Source organism: Diospyros lotus, chromosome 13 (genome assembly GCF_014633365.1).
Source record: "Diospyros lotus cultivar Yz01 chromosome 13, ASM1463336v1, whole genome shotgun sequence".
Classification (NCBI taxonomy): Eukaryota; Viridiplantae; Streptophyta; class Magnoliopsida; order Ericales; family Ebenaceae; genus Diospyros; species Diospyros lotus.
Genome location: NC_068350.1, coordinates 3,039,721 through 3,063,937, shown reverse-complemented (window position 1 = coordinate 3,063,937; position 24,217 = coordinate 3,039,721). Strand labels below are relative to the sequence as shown.

General features: G+C 36.5%; 3 protein-coding genes across 6 annotated transcripts; 1 reads left to right on the top strand and 2 right to left on the bottom strand.

The window, feature by feature from the left end:
• Positions 1–3,389: 3,389 nt before the first annotated feature.
• On the top strand, positions 3,390–9,038 carry LOC127789043 (ubiquitin-conjugating enzyme E2 2). Of its 2 annotated transcripts, none has more exons than XM_052317794.1 (6): positions 3,390–3,664; positions 4,485–4,618; positions 4,748–4,773; positions 6,337–6,426; positions 7,094–7,182; positions 8,746–9,038. In XM_052317794.1, exons 2-6 carry the CDS (start codon positions 4,494–4,496, stop codon positions 8,872–8,874), a joined length of 459 nt encoding a protein of 152 aa, XP_052173754.1. In that variant the 5' UTR covers positions 3,390–3,664; positions 4,485–4,493; the 3' UTR covers positions 8,875–9,038. The 2 variants fall into 2 exon arrangements, with proteins under 2 accessions (XP_052173754.1, XP_052173753.1); XM_052317793.1 differs by having other exon boundaries at positions 3,391–3,690.
• A 1,031-nt stretch (positions 9,039–10,069) lies between these two features.
• Positions 10,070–13,711, bottom strand: LOC127788498 (probable LRR receptor-like serine/threonine-protein kinase At1g14390). 2 transcript variants are annotated; one of them, XM_052316844.1, is made up of 7 exons: positions 12,277–13,710; positions 11,999–12,132; positions 11,627–11,870; positions 11,211–11,404; positions 11,058–11,110; positions 10,664–10,775; positions 10,070–10,554 (listed from the first exon to the last, which is right to left on the bottom strand). In XM_052316844.1, exons 1-7 carry the CDS (start codon positions 13,415–13,417, stop codon positions 10,321–10,323), a joined length of 2,112 nt encoding a protein of 703 aa, XP_052172804.1. In that variant the 5' UTR covers positions 13,418–13,710; the 3' UTR covers positions 10,070–10,320. The 2 variants fall into 2 exon arrangements, 1 of the variants encoding a protein (XP_052172804.1); XR_008020409.1 differs by having other exon boundaries at positions 10,408–10,554; positions 11,058–11,106; positions 12,277–13,711.
• A 3,855-nt stretch (positions 13,712–17,566) lies between these two features.
• On the bottom strand, positions 17,567–23,596 carry LOC127788499 (probable serine/threonine-protein kinase PBL3). 2 transcript variants are annotated; one of them, XM_052316845.1, is made up of 7 exons: positions 23,430–23,596; positions 23,101–23,177; positions 19,708–20,045; positions 19,493–19,628; positions 18,617–18,753; positions 18,363–18,486; positions 17,567–18,276 (listed from the first exon to the last, which is right to left on the bottom strand). In XM_052316845.1, the coding sequence occupies exons 2-7, from the start codon at positions 23,162–23,164 to the stop codon at positions 17,828–17,830; spliced, it is 1,248 nt and encodes a 415-aa protein (XP_052172805.1). In that variant the 5' UTR covers positions 23,165–23,177; positions 23,430–23,596; the 3' UTR covers positions 17,567–17,827. The 2 variants fall into 2 exon arrangements, with proteins under 2 accessions (XP_052172805.1, XP_052172806.1); XM_052316846.1 differs by lacking the exon at positions 23,430–23,596 and having other exon boundaries at positions 23,101–23,412.
• Positions 23,597–24,217: the final 621 nt, after the last annotated feature.

Sequence of the window (24,217 nt, the reverse complement as noted above, 5' to 3'; positions counted from 1 at the left end):
GGACACCACGCTCCCATTAAAAAAAACTGCTTCTTCTTTTTCTCTTTTTATTGGTGGGTAAATCACAGCAAACATCATTAAATTTTGATGTATTTTTTATTTTAATCACTAAATTTTAGAGCATGTTTGATAGTCAATTTTTCTTATGAAAAAGGTAAAATTTTCACCTAATTTTTAATTTCTGCATTGTTTGACAGCTATTTTTTTCTAAAAAAAATCATTTTCCTTACAATAATCACATGAAAATATTTTTCTTTAAATCATGGACATCAAATTTCTTGAGGGAGGAGATAGAATTTTCTAAGCAATTGAAAGTAGGCCGTGGGCGACGACAGGCCACCGAGGGATGAGAGAGAAGGAGGTGGGTGGGGGAAGGTTTATAAATTATTTATATTTTATATTTTTAATAATATAAATATATTAAAAAAATAAAAAATTATGTATAAATTATTTCTTTCGAAAACAAAAAAAAAATTGTAGTTTTATTTCTTTGAGAAAATAATTTAATTAATTTAAAATACATTATTATTTTAATTTTTCTATATGAAATTTAATATATTTTTATCATTAAATTTCATGAAAAATGACAAAATTCTATAAAAAAATATTACCAATCAAACACCAAAAGATGAAAAATAATATCATTTTTCAGGTAAAAAATTATACCAATCAAACAGATTAAACTTCCAATTTTTAGGAATTCATTTTTTTTCTGCTCATGTTACACGCTTGCAATCAAACGCACCATTAATTATTTGCAATGTGATCATAGAAGTTTAAAAAATTTTACAATGTAGTCATATATAAGATTTTCTGATCACTCCATAGCTGGAATGGATGATGTGGTGCTGATGTAACAGATAATAAAAATATTATTTGACATGTGGTACATTTTAATTGGTTATCATTGTACAATGATTTTTATTATTTGTCATATCAGCATCACGTCACCCACTCTAGTTATAGAGTGACCATAAAATCTTATATATGACTACATTATAAAAAATTTTAAAATTCTATGATCAAAGTACAAAGAATTAAAATTTAGTGACTAAAATAAATTGGGGAAGAATTCATAACTAGCCCAAAACAAATGTACATAATCGTTTTTAGCCACTTTTATAAAAAAAAATCGTTTTCAGTCACTCAAACAAACTAATTACACTCTATAGACATTTTGTTTTTCATTTTTTTCAAAACTGTACTTAATTAGAAATGTGACATGGTCAAAACTGGATAGGTTAAAAGTTATAAAAAAAATGATAGATTTACAAAAATAATCGAAAGAGTCAAAACTAAAAAGTGATTGTTTTCAACAATTAGTTTGTTTAAGTGGCTGAAAACGATTTTTTTCAAAAAAAATGGCTAAAAATGAATTTTTTTTTTGTTGAGACATGATTAGTTTTTGCAATTTCTAAAATTTTGTTAATTTTAGTGATATTTAGTGTGATTTATCCTTTTATTGATACTCCATGTACATAGGTCTATATATACTCACATGTATTTATATTTTTACCTATATTTATAATACATATATATACACACACATATAATAGGTCAACCTATATTTTTGCTTCTATAGTTTATGTTTTTTTTATTTCATTATATGAACTTTTTATTATTTGAATTATACTTTTAAATCATATATTTTCAAATCAATTGTACATATCATCCTAATTAAGTTATAATGTATAAAATATGTGCTAAAATACCTAAATTACCCTTCAAATGCATGTAAATTCTTGTTGTCGGCCATCATTTTTGCCACAACTTATTCCTTCGGTGGTCAACAATGATTGAGATGTAAATAATGGAGAAGAAAATGGGTTATGATTTACAATGGGTGAGAGATTGACAGTCCACCTCTACACATGGGGCCCATGCCCCCTTAACTGGAGGGCACCTGTTATGTTGCTTTATGACTGTTGACAGAGATGGTAGTTGGTAATGAGATTGGATGACTGGTATGGTGAAAGGTAGATCTAGGAATTTAGAACACATCTTGGTTCGGGGCAGCATCTTTGAATTGAGAAAGATTTGGGTATTGGGTTAATTTTAAAAACTTTTTAGACCAAATTATTGACTTGATTTGAGGCGATGTATTTGAATTGGAGCTTGAGGAACATGGATTGATTAAAAAAAATATAAGTTGACAATTCAAAAACTAAAAAAATAATAATAATAATTTACATCGATTTGAGTTAAGGCAGGCATAAACTGAAGTTCAGTCCAGCCCTCCCCTAGATCTACCTCTATGTATTGTAAGACAAGAAACAATTAATGACGAGACAAGGGACGTGGCTAGCGACAAGTATAGAGGATGGAGAATAAAGTGTGACAAAATTGATATCTAACAATGAGACTAGGTGGATAGTATGATAAGATAAAAAATAGTCCCCGAAAAGACAAGAGAGATAGTGGCTAATTATGTTGATAGTTATGTAATCTTGTTAGGTATAATTTCAAATATTTAGAATTTATTGGTTAAAATCTAGAGTGGTGGACTCAAATATAAATATTTTTCAATAATTATCTAACAAATTAATAGATTTGAAAGTTCAAATTGCAAACCACAACCCAACCAAATGTAATCTTTAGTATGTTTTTATATTTTAAATAATATAAATAATATGACAAAAAATTAAATAATAAAAAATATATTATTTTTAAAGTAAATTTTGGCAAATCACACCTGAAATTTTTGTACTTATTACTCATATATTTTTAAAAATGACATTAATTTCACTTCATATTAATAAACTAAATATCATTTTATTCTTATATTTAATATTTTTTTTACTATTTTACTTCCCTTTTCCTTTCTTTCTTTATTGTCATGTCACCAATATGCAGTGACAGATTACCAACCACATGGAATGATCAATCTTCCCCATCATGTGCATTGTGATGGGGCAAGACTAGCAATATGGAAGAAACCTGAACAGGAGAGGAGCCAGAAAAATTTGTTCAAATTTATTTAAAAAAATAAAAAATAATATAGTAATATAAATGTACTAAAAATTAATATAATTTATTCATACCTTATAATAATTTTTTTGCGAGAATTTGAAATTAAATTATCAAAATTAATAATTTTAATTTATCAATTAAATTTACAATACTAAAAGTAAACATAAATTTACCAATTAAAAACTTAGCTCAACATGAATGAAATAGATGGATGTCAATCTTAAAAAATATAAGGTAAGGAATGTAATTTAAGTAAAATTTTAGAATAATTTATGAAATTTACTCTTATTTTAAAAGAAGGCATACACAAACTTATAATTAAATAAATATTTGACTAAGCTTATAAGCTCCTGAGAAATACCAGCGAGACGGAGCCGACCTCGAAGCCGCTGGCGCTTTGCATTGCAGCCGCATGTGCCCTTCCAGTGGGGCCGGTGATTGAGAATGCCGCGTATAATGTGACGGGCAACTTGGCAGAAGAAGCCATAGAAGGAAAGAAGCAGAGGCAGGAGCAGCTCATATCCAGCTATCGCTCCAACCTCCGATTGATCAAAATCGATCGCCGTGACGTTCTTTCTCTAATTCCCTCTCTATCTTTCTTTTCTTTCTTTATCTTGCAATCCGAGCATTCCTTTTGCTGATACTCGCAGCGTCTCCGACATTCAAAGCTGATACTCGCCGCCTTTGCTCACAAGTAAGAGACGGGTTTTTACTTCCGAGGTGATTTATTCTTTTGCCGTTCAGATAATTGATCTGATTTGCGTTGCTTTTCTTTCCTTTTTATCTGTTAGAAGGCGTTTATTGGGCTGTGAGGTTGCGGAACCCTAATTTTGAGATTTCAGTCAGTAGTTGAGATCGATGTTGGATTGATAACCGAACTTAATGGGTGGATCTGGAGGGAACATTTTTCCCTTTTTATCCTCAGAGGTGTGGATATGCATATAAGTGTATAAGTAAGGTCTTCTTAGGCTCTGTTTGTGACTTCTGGAAGAGAATCAAAAAGGAAGAAGAAGTGATTGGGAGGGGAATTGTGGTGAACGTAGAAACTGAGGAAGGGGACATCTTCCCTCTTGTTTTTTCCGATTTATTTCTTCTCGATTTCCACCTTGAGACCAAACGAGAAACAAGGAAAGCTTTTAACTCTGCCCCTCTCTTTACCTTCTTGTTTTCTCAAGTTCTAAAACACTGAAATTCCTTAGACCGCCCTTGTAGAGTAAACTGAAGTACGAGGGGCTGCCAAAATTGTAAAATTCAAGTGCTCATGGGCAAGAAATTGCTCAACCTTAGCTAGGAAGGCGAGTGGTTTACCTTGACTTTCACTGTCTGTTGAAACCTTTGTATGGATTGAAGTTTGCACAGTTACTTTACCTTATTTGTGTGAGCAATGAACTTTTTTGGATCCAACCCCATCTGGTTGGATTAAAGCTTGATATGTTGTTTGTTACAGCCACTTTTTGCATGCTAGAAATTGTGGTAAACTGATACTGTTGGTTGGCTTATGGTCAAATTTGTAGGTGGTGAGGATGTCAACTCCTGCGCGCAAGAGATTGATGAGGGATTTTAAGAGATTGCAGCAGGACCCCCCTGCTGGCATCAGTGGTGCTCCCCAAGACAACAATATAATGCTTTGGAATGCAGTTATATTTGGGTTAGTTTTGAGACATGCAATTCTGTTTGCAATTTTCTATTTTCAGTACTCAGCAACCTCTTCATTCTTACAATTTATAGTTTTGTATCATAAGCATACATTCTAATGCATTTTTTGTTTGAACTGCAGCCCTGATGACACCCCGTGGGATGGAGGTAGTATCATTTCTTCTTTTAATTGAAGAATATAGATTTATGAATGTGTATAATTAATTTTTATTCATCTATTTGTTTATTCAATTTGATGACTGTTAAGTGATAAGATTAATTGATAGTATTCTCATTAAATTTAGGAAACAAATGATATGACATTAAATCTTAGTATTTTGTCATCATGAGTGTAGTTCAATGCCATTCCTCTTTGTTCATATTCTATCTAGTTATTGTTTATATGGATTGATCTAAATAGGCCGTTTTATTATTAAGATGTACAACTTGCTAAGAATGTATGATTTCCTTTTCCTGAGTTATTTAAATAATGACATTCCTTAAGGGTAGTATTACTAGACCTTCTTGGAGTAACAAAGTTGCCTTTGGACATTATTCGTCACTAGAAGTACTTGGATTAAGGCTTGAGATGTTGTTGTTTTAGAATTATTGAACCTAATGGTGGGAAAGCGGTAGGGAGACTGAACCGACAAGAAAGATGTAAAGGGGAATTTGCAAAGTACTAATACGTGCTTTTGGCTTTTGGGAAAGCGCTATTGTGTCTTTTTCAGAATTCCCTTATTTATGTGTTGACTATTCCTTCTGAAGCGTGTGCAAATTCTTCAATGCCAGTTGTCAGCCTGAGGTTGATCCAATCTTTGTGCGCAACTTCATCAGATTGCTCATTTTGATTTTTGAAGCTTATCTTCATTTGATTTCAGGTTCTATCTCTTCTGGGAGGTTGTCAGATAAGATTTTGGGTGTTTCAGAATGTACTCCTTGCTTAAGCTTTGACCATGGACCTGCAAGACCACCAAATAGTCTTGCAGGAAATAGTTCTTTGCTTCTTCCTCAATAATATGTACTGTTGAGCATTTGCAAAAAGAAGACATTTTATTCTGACGTTGAAAGGGTTGGTTGGCTCAGTGGGCCCAATAACATTTATCTTCACAAAAGGGGGGAGAAGGTATTGCAGTTGAACACCCACTCAACTGTAACCAGGATACAGTGGCAAAATGCTGCCTCATGAAAAAGTTGCTGCAGCAGGTGACTTGAAAACTGCAATAATGACTTGGTTGAGATGCCATGTGTGCAAGGGCTCCCTGAGCAGGAATAGTGTTAGGGTTCCACTTAACCAATGTCGAGACCAAGCTGACTTGCACATGCATGCGAGTGGCCAATTTTTAGTAGACTTCCCACAGGCAGTAGCAATTAGTCATGCTAATTGATTTGGGTCACAATGATGGGTTAATATTCAATGTTCCCCAAAAAAGTCTGTCCTTATGTGGTGCTGAGGTTGTGTTGTTTCCATGCCCTGCAGTAGGGATCTGTGCTAGCTGCTCTTTGTATGCCTTGTTATTAGCAATAGTCCCAAATTTTTTTTAATGTCTTTTAGTTTCATTGAAGGTGGTATTTGTGTTTGCCTATTATTATTCTACATTCTTATTAAAATATTGCTCCAAATGACTTCTATTATTCTATTCATGTTTGCTTTTTGTTTATGATTTTTGTGCTAATCTTTCCTTTTATATTTTATTTGTTTTATAACATCTAACATTTAACATTGATTAGGTACATTCAAATTGACTCTTCAATTTACTGAGGATTATCCAAATAAGCCACCAACAGTGCGGTTTGTTTCTCGGATGTTCCATCCAAATAGTAAGTCTGAAGTGCAGAATCATTTTTCTATATATACTATCAAGTTAAGAATTAACTTTAAAATTGTATTTGTTACGTTTTTATATAACACCACCAGTATTTCAGTTTCTTGACCATATGTTTAGCCTTCTTATTTTGAGTTCGTGGCGACAGAGTTGTCCATTGGTCTCTACAAACTATGCATAGTCAGGGACTAAGTATAGATTTTATGTTGCTATGGATCTTTTTTGTCAACATGCTGTTATACATACTAGTATTCTTCCTGGCCAAAATTGGTCCGTTCTGATAAATACTGGGATTACTTTGACATTTTAAGTCCAAAGATGATGTGTTAATACTGTTTACCAAATTGTTGATTGATAATGATAAGAATGGTTGTGAAAGGAATGGAAATTTTAATTGCTGAATATAACATTCACTCATCTAATGACAAAATGGAGAAAAACACCTTGTTACTGGATATAAATTACTAAAAGAAAATTACTGGAGGTGACGTGAAGTCTGCCTGCATTACCATAGTGTTAAGAGTCCTCTGTTTACTATTATTACCATTTCTTCCCAATACTTGTTTGTTCTTTAATGTATTGGGTCTATATGCTGAGAAGTGATTGTACTGATTAATTCAGGCATTATATCCTCATTTTTCGTTTGCTTGTATCTTTGATAGTTTATGCAGATGGAAGCATTTGTCTAGATATCCTACAAAATCAGTGGAGCCCTATTTATGATGTAGCTGCGATACTTACTTCTATCCAGGTGCGGGAGTATTTAACAGTTCTTGCTTTTGTGATTTGAACTTGGAGTTTGACTATTGATGGAAAATAGGTTTCTCATCTCCATCTCTTTTTTTCTCTCACCTTTAGCTGTCTTTCGTTCGTTATCTTTCCTTCTATTTTATTTTTCTATATCCCTAGTGGGATTGGGCCTTGGAATGAGGGTTCGAGTTAGCATGAATTTTGTTTGTAGACCAGGAACATCAAACCATAGGAAGCTTGTGCATGGGCAGTTTTGCTAAAGGAGTCTTGGATTTGAACTCCTTGGTTGTATTTACTCCTCCCATTATGAATAGTGAACCTGCAGTGATATTGACAGAGCTTTCTCGTTTGTGTTTTGGCCTCCTTTTCAAATTTACAATGTGGACTTCATTTCATGTTCTTAGGCTATGTAAAAGAGCTGTTTGGCTACTTCTAGTGGTTATAAATGCTGGGGAAATGAGAAATTGTTATTTCTATTTGTTAATTTTTTGCGGGGGTTCTAATTTTAGGGAAAATCTTTTCAATAATCTTTTGTAAATTATTATCTTTTTTATTGCTATTTTTTTTAATGAGAAGAGTTCCCTGTCATTTCTAAAGTAGGCAACAGCAAAATAGAGTTTTTGTGACTTGGAAATTAAAGTTTGCAAACTATTGTTTTCTGGATAAAATACAACGTGTACCCTTAAAAATTTTGATAAAAGAATAGGGAGTATTCCTCATATTTCAAAATTTTCATTGATTGTCCCTACTTCTGAACCAACAAAAACAAAGAAAATAGAAGTACTGAAATCACAACCAAACAGGGCTCTTCTCTTCATCCTTAGCTCCTTTTTTCTTGGGGCTTTCTTTTTTAATGAGTATAGCTGTCTTTACATATCTCACTAGATGTTGCTTGGGTTTTGATTGTTCCAATCAATTAGAACATGGAGATACTTTTAATTTTTATATTCTGTTTATGCATATACGAGCTGACTTGTTGGTTGCTTTCTGCCACAAAATCAGAGATGTTTGTTGCCATATTCAGATTGTTAGTACTGGTAATGTTGCTCTTTTATGAATGAAAAGTTATGGGTTTGAAACAGCCTCTTTGCAAATCAAGGGTAAGGCTCTATACAAAAACAACCCCCTAACCCTCGCAAAGTGGGGAGCCTTGTGCATTGAGGTATATTGTTCTATGGACTTCCCTTCCAAGGTATATTGCTGTATCACTGGGAGTTTTAAATTAGATCAGGTTAATTGATTAAATAAATGCATCTGAGAAAGAAAGGAAGCAACTGTAGAAAGGTAGCTGAAACTTCGAAGTGGATCCATTAGAAGTTTTTCAATCTGTGTCTATATTGCTCAAATGAGTTTCACCCAGGATGAGTAAAGATCAATTTTAAGGTTAAAAAAACCATGTTCTTAATGCCATCGCTTTGTCTATGTAAGATTTCTTTTAAATCATCTGATATTCCTCCATCACACCTCACTTGATCATGAGAACTGTACTTAGAATTGCTTTCACCTCTCCTGCATGTCCACCATTATTAACACGGAATATTTAACCATGGATTTCTATTTGCAGTCTTTGCTCTGTGATCCAAACCCGAATTCCCCGGCCAATTCAGAAGCAGCACGAATGTTCAGTGAGAACAAGCGCGAGTACAACAGGAGAGTAAGAGAGATTGTTGAGCAGAGCTGGACAGCTGACTGACTGCCCCGATAGAGTGATATTGGAATTCCTCAAAGGATGGTTTAATGGCCTGTTATAGTAATATAAAATCTTAAAACGATACGTTGCAGACTCCTGAACTTTGGATTATATCTTATGCTTGCTTACATTTTCATTGGTGATATATCTTATCAGGCTTTTTTTCAGTTGCTTTGGGAATTGGGACCTGTTTGTTCTTCATTTTCTGTTATGCTAATGGGTTTCCGGTTAACATCAGATGTGAGCATTCAAATGTGAAATGGATAAAACTAAAATGCTTTCCTTTGGTTTACTGATCGTCTTCTTCAGCTTTGCTTAAAACATCCAAATCTGCTCACAGTTTTTCCATCTCTCCTCCACCCACCCTAGCAGCAATGCAGGCAGTGTCGCCTTCTAGCGGCTGTTGGTTGATCTGATTTGAGGAACCCAACTTTTAAACAAAAATTGAAAGTAGAAGAGGAGATGGCGGCAGTGGCCGTAGGAGGGATGTTCGCCGCCGCGATGGGCGGTGGAGGTGGTGGGAAGAAGAGATATAATGGTTGGATTTGTTGGGCATATTAGGTATTTAATTTATTAAGGTGGGATTATATAAGATTTTACCCCTTTTAAATTTTATGCAATCTCACTTTGGTGAGAGTATTTTAAACTTGTTGCTTTATTTCATATTGAATGGGATATCGAAACTATGATAAAAGGGGTCACTTGGCATCTATATTACAACGGAACACACACAAATTGATTTTGGCAACCCATTCGGCATCTATATTATAATGGAACACACAGAAGTAAGTAAAATTCGTTCAAAACCAGGATAAGGTGTCACTTGGTAGGGCCACATGTGATTTAGTGGCAATTGTTTTTAGGATATAAGTTTGTAACAAAATAAAATTTGAACAATGTGACACTATACTTCTTTGTGGTATTTATATTTACGATTTTGTTTTGTTATCCATATCGAGCAGCTCTTATATTGTCCGACACGAATAAAATGAGAAGGGGACGTGGGACCTCACCCCTTATAAGTTGTGTTAGACAACATAACAGAATCATTTATATTTATTATGTGATTTTAATAAAATTTTCAAAAAATGTACAGTGAGTTCTAAATCTGGTAAAAATAGAAGAATTGCATTAGATGGTGACAATCAACATAAAATGTGTTCGATCAAGCAACATAAATTTTAAATTTTAAATAATTATAAGCAAGTCAAAATTCACATATTCCATTCACATAGCAGAATGAAGACTGAGATATCTTATTATTGTTGATGTAACACCCTAATCCAGGCAGCACATGCATGGTAGATAACCATATTCAATATGGGCAACAACACACTTTACATAATAGAGTCACTGACCAGCCAAGAGGTTTGGTAGGAATGTTCCTAACAATGACCATGAACAGCAAGCAGGTTGTAATACTTTACAAGTTAGGTGGGGGCACAGGCACTACAGTTTTGTACTCAGATTCCCACTGCTAGTCCAATCCTCCTGTACTTGAATTGAATACTGCAAGTGCCAAAGGACATCTCCTATGTTTGGCCTTGAGGTTGCGTCCTTGCTGAGGCATTTCATGGTGATTCCAATCGCTGTTTTTAGGGATTCATGAGCAAATGTCCCCCAGATGGCCCGATCTATTTCCTCTCGTAATCGTGTTGGTGACTCGGCTAAGCTTCTTTCAACCTGCCAAGTTAGAACCCTAATAGTTGAAGCATTGCCATGAATGAATGCTAAACAGATGTTATTGAGAAAGGAGGGTCTGAAATAGACAAGGTTGAATGTTTATCCATACCTGAAGCTTGACCTTATCCAATTCGCTAGCCGATGTGATCGATTTACCAGTAATTACCTCAAGCAGGATGACACCCAGTTGATAAATGTCATTCTCTTCTGGGTTCCCATTGCTGCATCGGATAAATTAAATGCTTGGACGGTTATTCCCCAACTTACTTGAACAAGAACTTACATATATAACTTACTCCATCCAGTATAATGTACTTCCCCATCGATCTTATTAGGGTTAATGACTCGAGTTCGTGAGTTAGGTTGGGGTTGGATCGGTCTTGTTAGGGTTGAGGCCGGGTTAGAGGCTCAAATTCTTGAGTTAGGGTTAGGGTTAGGTGGAAAGCCTCTGGTTTCTCGAGTTAGATTGACATCCCATATTAGAAGATGAAGTTGCAAATTACCTGTGAACCCGTTTGGAAGCATCTGGTCCATTGAAAGGGCTCTCAGAACCTGCCTAAAAGTTGCCAAATTGTAAACAAGTTTAGCAGAATATATGCGAGAAATATGCTTTGAATGAGATAATTATGAAATATTGGTGCTTCATTATCTCCCACCTTTGATTGGAAGGAGATGTTATAGCTGCTGATTTTTGCTGCAAGACTCTCATCCAAGAGTATGTTCTCAATCTTCAAATCGTTGCCAAATATTCCTGGCACGATCCCAGTGTGCAAGAACTGGATTCCCCTGGTAATGCCAATGGCAATCCCCATTCTCTGTGGCCATTTGAGATACTCCCTCCTCCTCCAATCTGCCAAACCAAGCAGTGCTTTAGTTCTTCTAACACTAATAGGATCCCTGCCCTACCCAATCGATGCCATCCGTCCCATTTTGGTTAAACGAGTTGAGATCAATGTGAGTTTAGGTAAATTTTTAACTGGGTCAAGTTCCAAACAGCATTAACTACACATTACTTAAATCGAAGTCAAGTTAAGAAACCGGGACTTGAATTCTCATTTTAATCTGAATTTACCAGTGAGGAGATCCCTGAGAGACCCATTTGAGACATGTTCAAGCACAATGAACACAGTGTTGGCTGTGTTGGGGTGGTCCTGTTTTGTCTCAATACAGTGCCCCAGAACACTGACCAAATGCCTATGCCTCAGCTTTGATACCACCTCCATGTGCTGCTGCAAGCTCTGATGCGTATACTTCTGCTTCATCTTCACACACTTCACCATCACCGTTGACCCATCTCTAAGCCACCCCCTGTAGAGCTGCAAGCCATTAACCAGTCACTAGCAAGCTCAATGTTTTCAGAACTGTTAAAAGGTCGTTTGACAGAGTTTTCAGTTTTCTGTTTTCTGAGAACAGCAAAAACAATTGAAACAGAAATTTCATTCACCTGTCCATGAGATTCTTCTCCCACCAAATTTGATGGGTCAAAGTAGTTTGTTGCATCTTCCATCTCCTCCAATGTGTAGACATGATACTGCGGCAGACCTAATGCCGGCGATCTCAAGATCTGGGGAACATTTCCTATGAACATCGATGAAATTAGTTAGTTATAGTAATCACGACATTGCGATTAAAGCTTGATATGTTTATACACATGGATTTTGGAAACATCACGTCCAAATACCCAGTGCGTTAAAACTTAAACTCGAGACCTAAAGGCCTTACTTCCATTGACGACAGGCGAGCTCCTAACAGAGGTTTTCTCGAACGCAAAGCTGTCGGTTTTCAAGCCATTAGCATGGCTTCTTCCGGCTCTTCTGAGAACCGCCAAAATCAGAATTCCAGTAGCTCCGGCAGCCCCAGTTATTCCCCCTACAATTCCCAGAATCAATCCAACTTTCATGGCGGATTTCCCCGATTTTTTATCAATAATCGGAGGCATAACGGCCAACGCTTCTTTCCGGCAGTATCTGTACGGGTGCTGATATCTGGAGCCTCCGCTGGCGAGACAGTTCCAGGAGCTGAGCACCGTCCTGTTCTTCGAGCTTGATCCGATGCAGCCAGACAAATTTCCGATCAAGAGGTTCCGGGAAACGTCAACAAAACGGAGATTGGAACCGCAAGAAAGATTTGACGGAAGAGCGCCGCTGAGCTGGTTGCCGGCGAGGTTGAGAAACTGAATTGACGGCAGAGAAAACAAAGAAGGTGGAATCGGGCCGACGAGCTTGTTTAGAGAGGCGTCGAATCGTTGAAGAAGATTCAAATCTTTGATCCATGGCGGAATTGGAGATCTGAGAGAGTTGTTCTTGATGTCCAGCTCTTGAAGAGATTGTAATCCGGCGAGATCTGGAACACTTCCATTGAACGAGTTACCGGCGAGAACGAGCCTCCGGAGATTCTTCATCCCATCGATGGACGCCGGAATCTCGCCGGTAATGAAGTTCGAGCTGATGTTGAGAACCTGAAGCGACCTGAGGCGGCTGATCTTCTCCGGCAACGGGCCCCAAATTCCTAACGAAACAAGAGACAACGTTTCCAACCTGGAGAGCTTCGTCAAAACAGTGAAAAACGAGTCAATGGAGAATCTGTCGGACAGTTTTTGGAAAACTCTGTCTCCGGCGACGGTTAACTGAGTAATGTGATTTTCCGAGCAGACGACCGCCAGCGAGGGCGACGGCGGCAAGTAGCAGAAGTTGGTCCAGTTATTCCATCCCTGAAGACCTTGCGGGTATTCGAGCATTTGCCGGAGCTGAAAAAGGATTCTGGTTTCGGGGGCAGATAATTGGGCGGTCGAAGCCGGAAGAAGGACATGGAAAGCGAGGAGAGAAAGCAAGAAAAACAGCAAATTTAGCCGGAAAATCTCCATTTTCTGGGGAAGATATTGCGGGAACACGAAGTCTCAAACAGAGTAGTAAGTAGCCTTCAATTTTAAATTCCTTGCAAAAGCAGAGATCCTCTCGGGCAGAACCGGAATTGAATGCTTGTTCTAGCGAGAGATGTGTCATGCATTTAATCGACTGTCTGGAGCAATGAAGCAGAGAGCTTCCGTTACATGAATGTGAAAACGAAGTGGAAGGTGGCTGCTGACGCCTTGCCCCGGCCTTCGTCGGTTGGACTGGCGGGCGGCCACCATTCATTCTACTTCTTATTAATAATAATTTTGAGATTTGTTATTAAGTAATAATTAAGTAAGTAAAGAAAGCTCACTTCACTTTCCAATTCCATGCACAAGCTGGTGAGAGTCCAGCTGTCCATGCACAAAATAAAATGGAGGGAGGGGAGCTTTGATCCCACGCTTCGCAACCCTCTTTTTTTTTTTTTTTAAACTTGCCACTTGCATCCACAGCCGTTGATTTTTCCCATCCCTTCCTTGATGGAGGTCAACGCCGCTCTGAATTCAAACACTACGCTACGCTCCCGGGATCTCAGCGTTGACCGTTTACCACGGGCTGGACCGCCAAATCACGCTCCGGAGGCGCGTGAGATTCGAGAACTCTGCTACGCCTTTCCTCAAGGCGGTGGAACCCTCACGGGTGGTGATCTTTTCAAGGTAACTTTAGCAGTGGAGTGATGTTCCATCTCTCTCTGGGCAATGGCATTCATTGCAAGAAGAATTCTACACCGTGTACTCTGTAGACGCACTGGGGCAAGTCGGTGGGGGAGGTCGGAGGGAGGTTGGTGGCTAATGCCAGAGCCAAACATGTCAGCACATGCTTTAGTGAGGTGTACCTTCAATATATATATATATATATATGTATACAGTGTGGCGGTAGGTGTGCTCTTCTTCTTCTTCTTCTTCCTCTTGGTCGCTTCCTCTGGTGAAGACAAGCTTTTTATTCCATTCTTCAATTCCACTCCATATATTACTACTACCACTACTAATAATAATTACTTAAATTCCAATATATATAACATGATATCTCACTTGTACTTCTCCCCATATCTTTCCTCACCCACTCTCACATGCACAGCTATTTATTTACCAACCCATGGCTCTTTAAATGGGATTAATCTGGCCAATATTAAGTTTTTTTGAGTTTGTTCTTTAAAATAAAATAAATGAATTGAATTTGAATTTAATTTATAAATAAGTTAAGTATGAATTCAATAAATTTTAACTTATTAAATCTCACTAACATATTTAATTAAAGGCTAGTAAATATACTTAATTAGAAGTTTACGAATAAATTTATTCATAAATATATTAATATATTTATTTATAATTTTATAAATATATTTTTTAACATAAATTTATCAAATTTTAAATTATTATATATATTAATTTAATCATTTAACATAATATTAAATATTTAATAAAATAAAATAACAAATTAAATTTAACTAAACACCATACAAATAATTGTCTAAATTAAAAATCTTAAAAAGTAAAGAAGATTGAAAGAGAAAATAAGCCAAGGGTAAGAGACAAATATAGACATTGTCCACAATAAGCACATGTTGTCCTCGTCACTACAAACCTCAATAAGAGGTTGAACCACAGCTAGTTGTTGTCCTTCGTCGCCATCGTAAATCATTTTTCTCTACTTTATTATCGCTTGTTATGTGCTATCTTTGCTAAGAGGCATTAGAGTTCGTATTGATCTTGAGCTAAGTCTTAAAATTGGTTTGTCGAGTCGAGTTTGAGCTTAGCAAAATTCAACTTAGATCGATTCGATTATAATATTAATTGGATTCATTAAATTAATTATATACTAATTCGATTTAAGAAAAAAGATTGGCGATGGGTATAAATTAGTCAAATTTGGTGAAAATTATATATATTTTTAAATTGGTCAAGCTGATAAAATAAAAAATAAAAAGAACCAATTTTGATTTTTATACCAAAAAATAAATAAATAAAGAACTTGCAATTTTAAAATATATTTTCTTTAATAAGGTGATGGTGCAAAGACCCACATCCACCCCAAATTGGGTCTGATGGATCGCCACTTGTTCAGATTGTCAGAGTCACCAGGAACAGGATAGTGTTTAAAATGAACGTTTTTTCTAATGATCTTTGATGAATATATAGTGAGAACTGTGTAGGGCTAAGCTCAAAAGGGCTTTTTGATGTTTAAATCAAAACTAAAGTGACCAAAGACTGAGAAAAGAATGCAGCAAGCAAGCAAGCAAAGGTAGACAAAAAGGATAATGATTGAGAAATAAAGTAAACTTTTAAACTTATTTATGTGACAATTTAAGTGTTACGTTTTAATCAGTCTAAATATAGGAAGATGACCAAAATCATGGAAGATGGGAAATTGGGAGAAGGCCCATATCCAATAGTGGGGGAGTGGGCTTCGATTCCTTTGTGTGTGCGCCTTTTGGATCACGAGGCTTTTAACTACTTTGGCACTAAGAACCTTTATCTTTTAGTCCCTTTTTTTTTTTTTTTAATAGTCAAAAATATATTTATGTCTTTACATTTTTATATTCTTTTTTTTTTTGTGAAACTTTAAATTTTTTGTGATTCTAAACTTAAACTAAAAGCATATCTATGCTCTTGAATTTTTGTATTTTTTTTTATGAAATTCTAATTTTTTCCGTGGTTTTAAATATGTTTTTGAGCGACATAAAATCACTCATTTAAATATCAAATTAACAAGTGATTCGCATAAGCGTTGATGTGACAATTTTTTGGTGTCTTTTCAACTTCCTCTTCTCTCTTTCTTCGACATCTCCTCAATTCCCCCCCTTTCTCTCTCTTTCTTCGACATTTTCTCGACTCTTTTTCTCTTTCCAACATCTCCCCCTCTCTCTCTAGCTATGTCTCATTTTTCTATGGTGTCTCCTGCATCTCTTTTGACTACGTTTTTTTTGTAAGAAATGTTATTCCCAAACTATCTCTATCTTCGATCCTTCTCAAATGGTGGGATGATCATTAACTCAAGCACATTAATGATTGGTTCAACCCAATTAGTCTACATAACCCAATTAGAGGAGATGTAAAAGATGCTAAAAATAGAGGAGGTACAATAAAAAAGACGTAATTGGAGAGAGAGTAGGAATTGAGGAGATATTGAAAAACTGTCTCGTTAATGTGCATGCATATTACTTTTTGATAAGATATTTAACTAAGTGATTTTGTATAGTTCAAAAATATATTTAGAACCACAAAAAATTCAAGAGCACATTTGAAATTACAAAAAAAATAAAATTTCACAAAAAAAAAGAGAAAAATTTAAAAACATAAATATACTTTTTAACCTTTTTTCAAGGCCATGTGTTGGTTGCATCCACCATTAACTTCCATAAATAATTTTTAAAAAATGATTTAACACGCAAAATTTGTAATAATTTTATTTAAAATTAATAATATATATATATATATATATCACCTCAATTTATAAAAACTATTTGTGGGCAAGGAATTTCCCCTTTACTCAGCCCATTTTCAATAACTTTGAAATAGGGTTTAGGGATGAGCACATGGGACAGCACTTCTTATTTTGTTTTCTAAAGCCTAAGTTGGGTAAATTATTATATTAAAGATTTTATATCAAATCATTTGGATCTATTGCATTTGAACATTTTAGGGTTTTTTTATTTTTAACAAAACTTGAGCATTTAATTAGTGATTCATGCTTTTTAATTATTTTAAAATCATCTTAATTAGAAATTTAGTATCCATATAATTTAAACAGTAATGAATTATTAATTTATTATCCTATAATACAAATTTGTAAGCTAGCATCATAACCAATATCAATGACTTAATCTATTATTACATAAATAATTATGACAAAATATATATTTTAATTCTTGTAGTTATATATTTTTTTATTACTTTAAAAATACCTAAACTTATAAATTTGAGTCAATTATATTCTTAATTTTTTTTATTATTTTAATTACACTCTAAAACACTTTGATAAATTAATTAATAACAATGAATTTATAAATATAATTAAAATAACAAAAAAATTAAAAATATAACTAACTCAAAATTATATAATTCAGAAATGTCTTTAAAATAATAAAAAAATTAAATATTTAAATAAAAAAAACATACAAATATAAAAATTAAAATATGTATTTCACTAAACAATTATAGTGGGAACAAATATGTCACCAACATTAACATTACTGACGTGGCATGAGGTGACAGCAATACTTTTGTAATTATGAGTCTCAATACCGCCATTGCCATTGCCATTGCCATTGCCAATGCCAAGTCTCTAGAAGAATGATACACTGATAGCAAAATTCATTCCCAATACCAATACATGGAAGAAAAAATTTACACACCGGAATGCTGGCCACCGGGCGGCTGGGTTCATCTTACGCGGGGCGACTGCCGGTGGGACAACCGCAACGGGGAGGCGGACGGCGTCAGATTCATCGGCGAACGGGGGCGTCTCATGGCTGATCTAGGGATGGGATGAGAAAGAGCCGGCTGCTCGTACTTGCCTGCATTTTTGGGCGCCTGGAGCTGTTCTAGTCTTGCCAATACCTCTGACATACGTGGCCGGAGTTTGGCCTCGGTGCACAGGCACTGCAAGGCAAGGGTGGCCGCGCCATGAGCCCCTTTTTGGGGGTACTGACCCCCCAACTTTGTGTCCATGATCCTGAACAGTTTTCGTTTATCGTCCAAGTATGGCTTTGCCCATCCCACTAGATTCTGTTCCACACCGGATTTTGATTTGTCAACAGCCCGGCGCCCGGACAGTAGTTCCAGCAACACAACCCCGAAGCTGTATACGTCGCTCTTTGCCGTCAGCCGACCTGTTCATCCTCACGAGATTTAGCACATACTAGCCGTTGCCTCAATAAATAAGTGCAGGAATGGAAAATTGATGATGTACATGTACCTGTAGCAACATACTCGGGTGCGGCATAGCCATGAGTGCCCATTACTTGAGTCGAAACGTGTGTCCTATCACCGGTTGGTCCAGCCTTAGCCAAGCCAAAGTCGGACAGTTTCGCGTTGAAGTCCTGAATCGAAGCAGAGCAGCATGATCGATATAATAAGATCGGATTTCTAGACGAGCTAGCGATATCAGCATAGTTTTCCTCAAGTAAATGCCAAAGAAATTCACAAATATCTTTCTTTTATTTAGCATACCGCATCTAGAAGGATGTTCGAAGCCTTAAAATCACGATAAATGACTTGCTCTTCGGCATCATGCAGAAAGCAGAGGCCTTTAGCTGCACCTATTGCCACTTTCATCCTTGTTGCCCAGGGAAGTGGCTGAGGTCCTCCTGCAAAACCCACGCAAGGCGTAAGTCATTACCTGTAATGTAAGTGAACTACAATTAAAGTAGCATCAAAAGGCTCCATAGATCCTCATTAGTTCGATTTTATTGCTAGCTAGAACGACAGCCAAGAGTCAGATCTAAAATACCCTCAAGGATGCAAGTCATTCCAATAGCAAATATGAATATGAAAAAAGAAAGATGAATGAAAAAAAAGCTGCACTCCAACACTGCCCCGTTCTCCGAGGATGCACAAAAATGGAGCAGATAGCTTTTGAAACACCCAAAATCCTAAACGAGGCAACCCGAGGGACATTACTTGAGGCACCCGTCAGTTGGATTGTGGTGCTGAATGGATCTTAGGCTTCATGTTCCTTAAGTTTCGGCCTGGGGTTTATGGTTGGTCGGTCATACTTAACAGAAGAGAAGGCGTGACAGCTTCCTTTCAGCTTCTGTTTCTCTCAAAGGTTACTACTGCTCAAAATATGTAACAGGTGATAGGACCTGGGATCATGTCAAAGCCACTTCAAACTAAATGTGCCAGAACTTATACTCCATAGTAGCATCTGGGTAAAAGGATATGACTTAACAGTTACCAGCCTTGTGACTTAACACTTCAAGAAGGAAAGTGGAAAAACAGAAGAAACATTATGGTGGTGGAAGCAAACACATACTAAAATAATTATAAAGCTAAAATGAAACTAATGGAGTTTCCTCCAAATTTCGTTAAAAATGTGCTACTTACTTCGAAACAGATGATTTTCCAAGCTCCCTTTTGGCATAAACTCATAAACCAATAGCCGGTTGTCACCCTCTGAGCAGTAGCCAATAAGTTTAACCAGATTTGGGTGATGAAGTTGGCCAAGATAGTTAACTTCTGTCTGCAAAATGGTTTGTACTACTAAATAAACCAACCCAAAAAGCGGGAGTATATTTAGCTAGTAATGGAGAAAAACATACCAGCCACTCCTTATGGCCCTGAAAACCCTCAGGTTTAAGCTTCTTTACTGCAACGACAATACCAGATCCAGGTTTAGCAGCGGCAGTAGTGTGTTCATCGATCCATCCTTTGAAAACATATCCAAAGCCTCCTTCACCAAGAAGACTGTCGGGACGGAAGTTTCTGGTGGCATTCCTTAACTCATTAAAGGAGAAGGGTTTCGCATTAGAAGAAGACAATATTTCCCCTTCAGATCGGGGAGTAGGAAGAGTTTCAGCACTCTTTTCACTGTAAGATATTAATGTAAGGCTGGAACGAGCTGAATAAGTGCCAGTTTTGCTAGTAGTTTTTGAGATCCCTGAGATAGATCAGTAAAGAAAAACCTAATATTAGTTAAAAACAAATGTAGTGAGTTTTGCAGAACAATAATGGCAGGGAATTAAGACAGAACTGAAAACTAGTCTCTGCTCAAATAGACACCCCATCCATGGGCGTCTCAAACAATGCAGTTCCATTACAAACTTATGATAATTTAGAACACCAAAAATACATATACCCGATTGACAAGCTCGAATTCAAGTTGACAGTATCACAAGTACAGCAGCAGGGTTCAAATTCCAAGTTCTGAATCTTCATTCTCCTTCAGTACCAACTTGTTGGTTCACATGAAAAACTTATGCATCACAGTATGTCAAAACACTTCTTTTCATGCATGTTTGGTTCAGTGTAGTGTAGCTGACCTCCTGGTTGTTGTTGCGGGTTTGGTTTCAGTATTCAGAGTGGGAATCTCCTAGAACATTTCGGTCTCCACATTTTGTTTTTTTTTTTTTTTTTTTGGGGGGGGGGGGGGGTGGGTTTACATCAAGATAAGAGCAATACATCCTTTATCCTTTTCGTTTCCACTCCCATTTCATCAATTTTCCAATTCTTACTTTTCATTGCTAAAAGGACCGGAGAAGGATTTCCTTAGGTGAATCCCTCTTGTTAGTATGAAGAGCTAAATAACGTCATGCAAACTCTGTATGAATTCATCTAAAATATAAAATCTGCTCTGTATCGATGGCTACGGTCTCAGGTCATTTTGACGCCTATACTTGCCTTGGGAGCAGACCATGAGCATCATTGGAGTGATGGTGGATGATGAGTAAAAGTAGTGATGAAGGGATAACTAGCTGCGTTGGCCCAGCAGCTAGGTAGGAGGTCAAAGCTACTCCGTTAACACATAGGATTTGTACAGCTCCTTGGGCCTTTCATGGAAAAAATAAGGGGATTGCTGGTCGCAGGTGTTGTCCTTGTGACATATTCGCTACAACCATAGGAGAAAATCGAACAATTTGAGACTCAGGACTAATAGGACAAGACACATTCTTAGATATGGCCCGTGAGCTTGTTCTCATCTATAGACGAATTCTATGTTAGACTCCAAGGGTTAATCCTAGTGCACTAATTCTCCTAGAACCTTTTCACTCTTCTTTTGATAAGTGAATTTATTCTCCTAGAACCTTCAAGCACCCACTTCTCCCAGAATCTGAATCTTTCTTCCTTTTATTAAGTCAATTTATTCTCCTAGAACCTTGAACCACCTAGTTAAAATTAGTACAACCTATGGCCCTACCTGCCAGTGGAATTGACCCTCCCTCCAGCTGTAATATGCCAGTCCATTTTGAAATATCAAAGTAGGGGAAGTTGTAATGTCAGAGGGTTACTATTGAAGGAATTATCGTGAAGACATCTATAACCTTTCAATGACACGAAGCCTGATGCTGGACAACCACAATAATTTAGGATATGGAAAACCAGCAGTCACGAAGACACTGGGGAAAAGCCCTTGATGCTACAAAGCTAAAAAAGCACTTTCTCCTTCCGCTAGAAAATTAATCAAGGATTGAAGCCTTTCTAGCAAGTGGAGTCTGGGGCAGTAGTGGCAGATTATGCTTTATGTGACAGAAAGAATCTCTTCCACACCTCTGACCAAACCATAAATAAATTCAATAAAATTGGTTTGTAGTATTTGAGACTCAAAACTGAAGTTATGAAACAAGGATGTAGCCCAGAAAAAGGGAGAACAGAGATAAAGTCCATCAGAACTCTTTTGTTGCTAATAATAGCTTGCTCGGACTGCAACACATGCATTGCTCCCCCTTTGCTCCTACCTGAAATAAATAGCTATACGCATACATCTAAATACCCATCCTGGAAAGTTGAGATTATATCTGAAACTATACTATTTTACTAGTTTCCACTAGAAATACTTGAGGAGAATTTGGAAAAGAAAAAAACTCTAAACTAATGAAGGATTGGTATCATGACCGGGCAGATCCCTTTATGTGAATTCAGAGCTGTTTTTCTATAGCAGGGTGCTCTGATACTTTCGATGTTATAACATCTTAATACTCCAATATGATTGGATATATTTTTGGGTGAGCCATCTATAGATCAATTAAATGGAGAAGGATGTCCCTAACATAGTATTAAACTGTTCAACCTAGGTTAAGAGGGTTCGTAAGTTCACAAGGTATAATTGACCCTCCTTTTTTTGGACATAGTTCCCATTTACACTACCACCTGCCTTATTTCATCTAAAGATCATATCCGTACTTTTTTTTAAAAGTAAAGATGACAGCATATTGTTAAAAATAGTGCACCCAAATGCAGAAAGAGTGCCTGATAAGTTATAAGACACAAAAAGCACTGGCTTTCCAAATTTTTGACATTATTCAAAGATGTGCATCTTATTTCGAGCCTCAAACTAAAACTAGCAGCTTCCATGACTATTTAAAGTGTCCAGAAAAGTACTCGGAAAGGAAAAGAAAAGAAACATCAATAGTAAAACCCAAAATCGGACACTTCAATACATGTTTTAGCTAAATGTGAACATCTTGCCAAAGAATAAAAGTGAATCCTTAAGTGGATTTTATAGCTAATTTCATAAAAGAGTCAGACCTTGACTTAATTAAATGAAAACAAGCCATTAAAATCCACAACAGGTATCAACAATAAAACATCTGAGACCAGCCACAAAACCTTGCCGAAGAGCAGAGGTGTACAGATTGCTAAAGCCTGAGGCCTTACAAGTGATGAAAACCCTAAAAAAAGGAAAAACAATTAAAGAAACCAAAATATGTTTTGAGGGAACATCCAGCAGAACTGTCTCTCAAATAAACCCATGCCAATTAGGGTTCATACCCAAAATCCCTTAAGACAAATTTAAGGGGAAAAAAAAAGAAGAGGAAATCCCTGAATTTACTATCAGGTTTCAGTGCTAAAACAAGAAAACCATGATCTAGATATATGTGGACAAAGAAGTATTTAACTCCAAAAGAAAGTTTTCCTTTCTCTTTTGTTTTTCTTTCTGCTCTACTGATAATAACCTCCAAATAGAAAACAGAGCAAGCAACAGATGGAAGTATTACCATTATTTGTATTGGGGCTATTAGCAGCATCAACTCTCGCAGAAGAATCTAAGCAGTTGCCCATCTCCTGCTCCAATCTTTAACCAACAACAGAAGAAAAGAAAAAAAACAAAGAATAATCAACTTAAGCAGAAACCCAAAACAATTCCGATTTCCAAGAGCTGAAATCAAAACCCAATAAATATAGACTGTAAATGGTTTTCTCTTTGTCTTCTTGTAGCTCTCTTCCTTCCTCTCGGGACTGTTTCAGGTTTGATAGTTCATGGCAGAAGATAACATAAAAAAGGGAAATAAGGGGACAGAAAGAACAAAGCAGCTTTTACACATACGAGAAAGGAAGAAAACGCTGGGAAATTCGAGGAAGACGAGAGAACTGAAAGAAGAAACTAGCAGCTGTCCTCCACCACCTTCTTCTTCTTCCCCTTCCTCTTCTTCTCCTTTTTGTTTCCCCTAATCAACGGCTGGTTAATGACAAACCAGTGTGGGGACTAAGCCCCTTAACGTGTTCGTCACTACAGCAAAATGTGGAATTACTGAAACACCCTTTCACGAGGTCAAAGCTTTTAAAGCGTCCGAATGAATGTTGGGTTTCTTTCTTCGTTTCATAATCACATGTCTTGATGTGGTTGCTCAATTTATTGACCTTTTCATTGAATGATCCATCCACCATTTAGAGGGCTTTCATTTGTAGCATCCGGTTGATGAGATATTGTATTCTTAAACGGCCGGCAAGATATGATTAATTACTGTCATCAAATTTATATAATAATGTTATTAATCCTACTTATATATATATATAATAATAATAATAATAATATTTCTCTTACAATTTTTTTTTTTTGTAAAAAGACTACATTTTTAACTCAAATGAGAAACAGAGGAAGGCGGTGTCGGGGGGCAATTTGGACAATTCAGAGGAAAGGGAAAGTGAATGGGAAAGGAGGACGATCGACGCTTGCGTCACCATCGTCATCAGCAACGGAGAAATAAATGTCAACAACCAGCAAGGCAGCGAAGGGCGCCAGTCAGTCTATTGCTTCTCCTAGCTTCCAAGCCATTGGGCCGTTGACTCTCGTGGGTCATGGGCTTCCGGCAGGACCCACTGGGACCGGGTCGG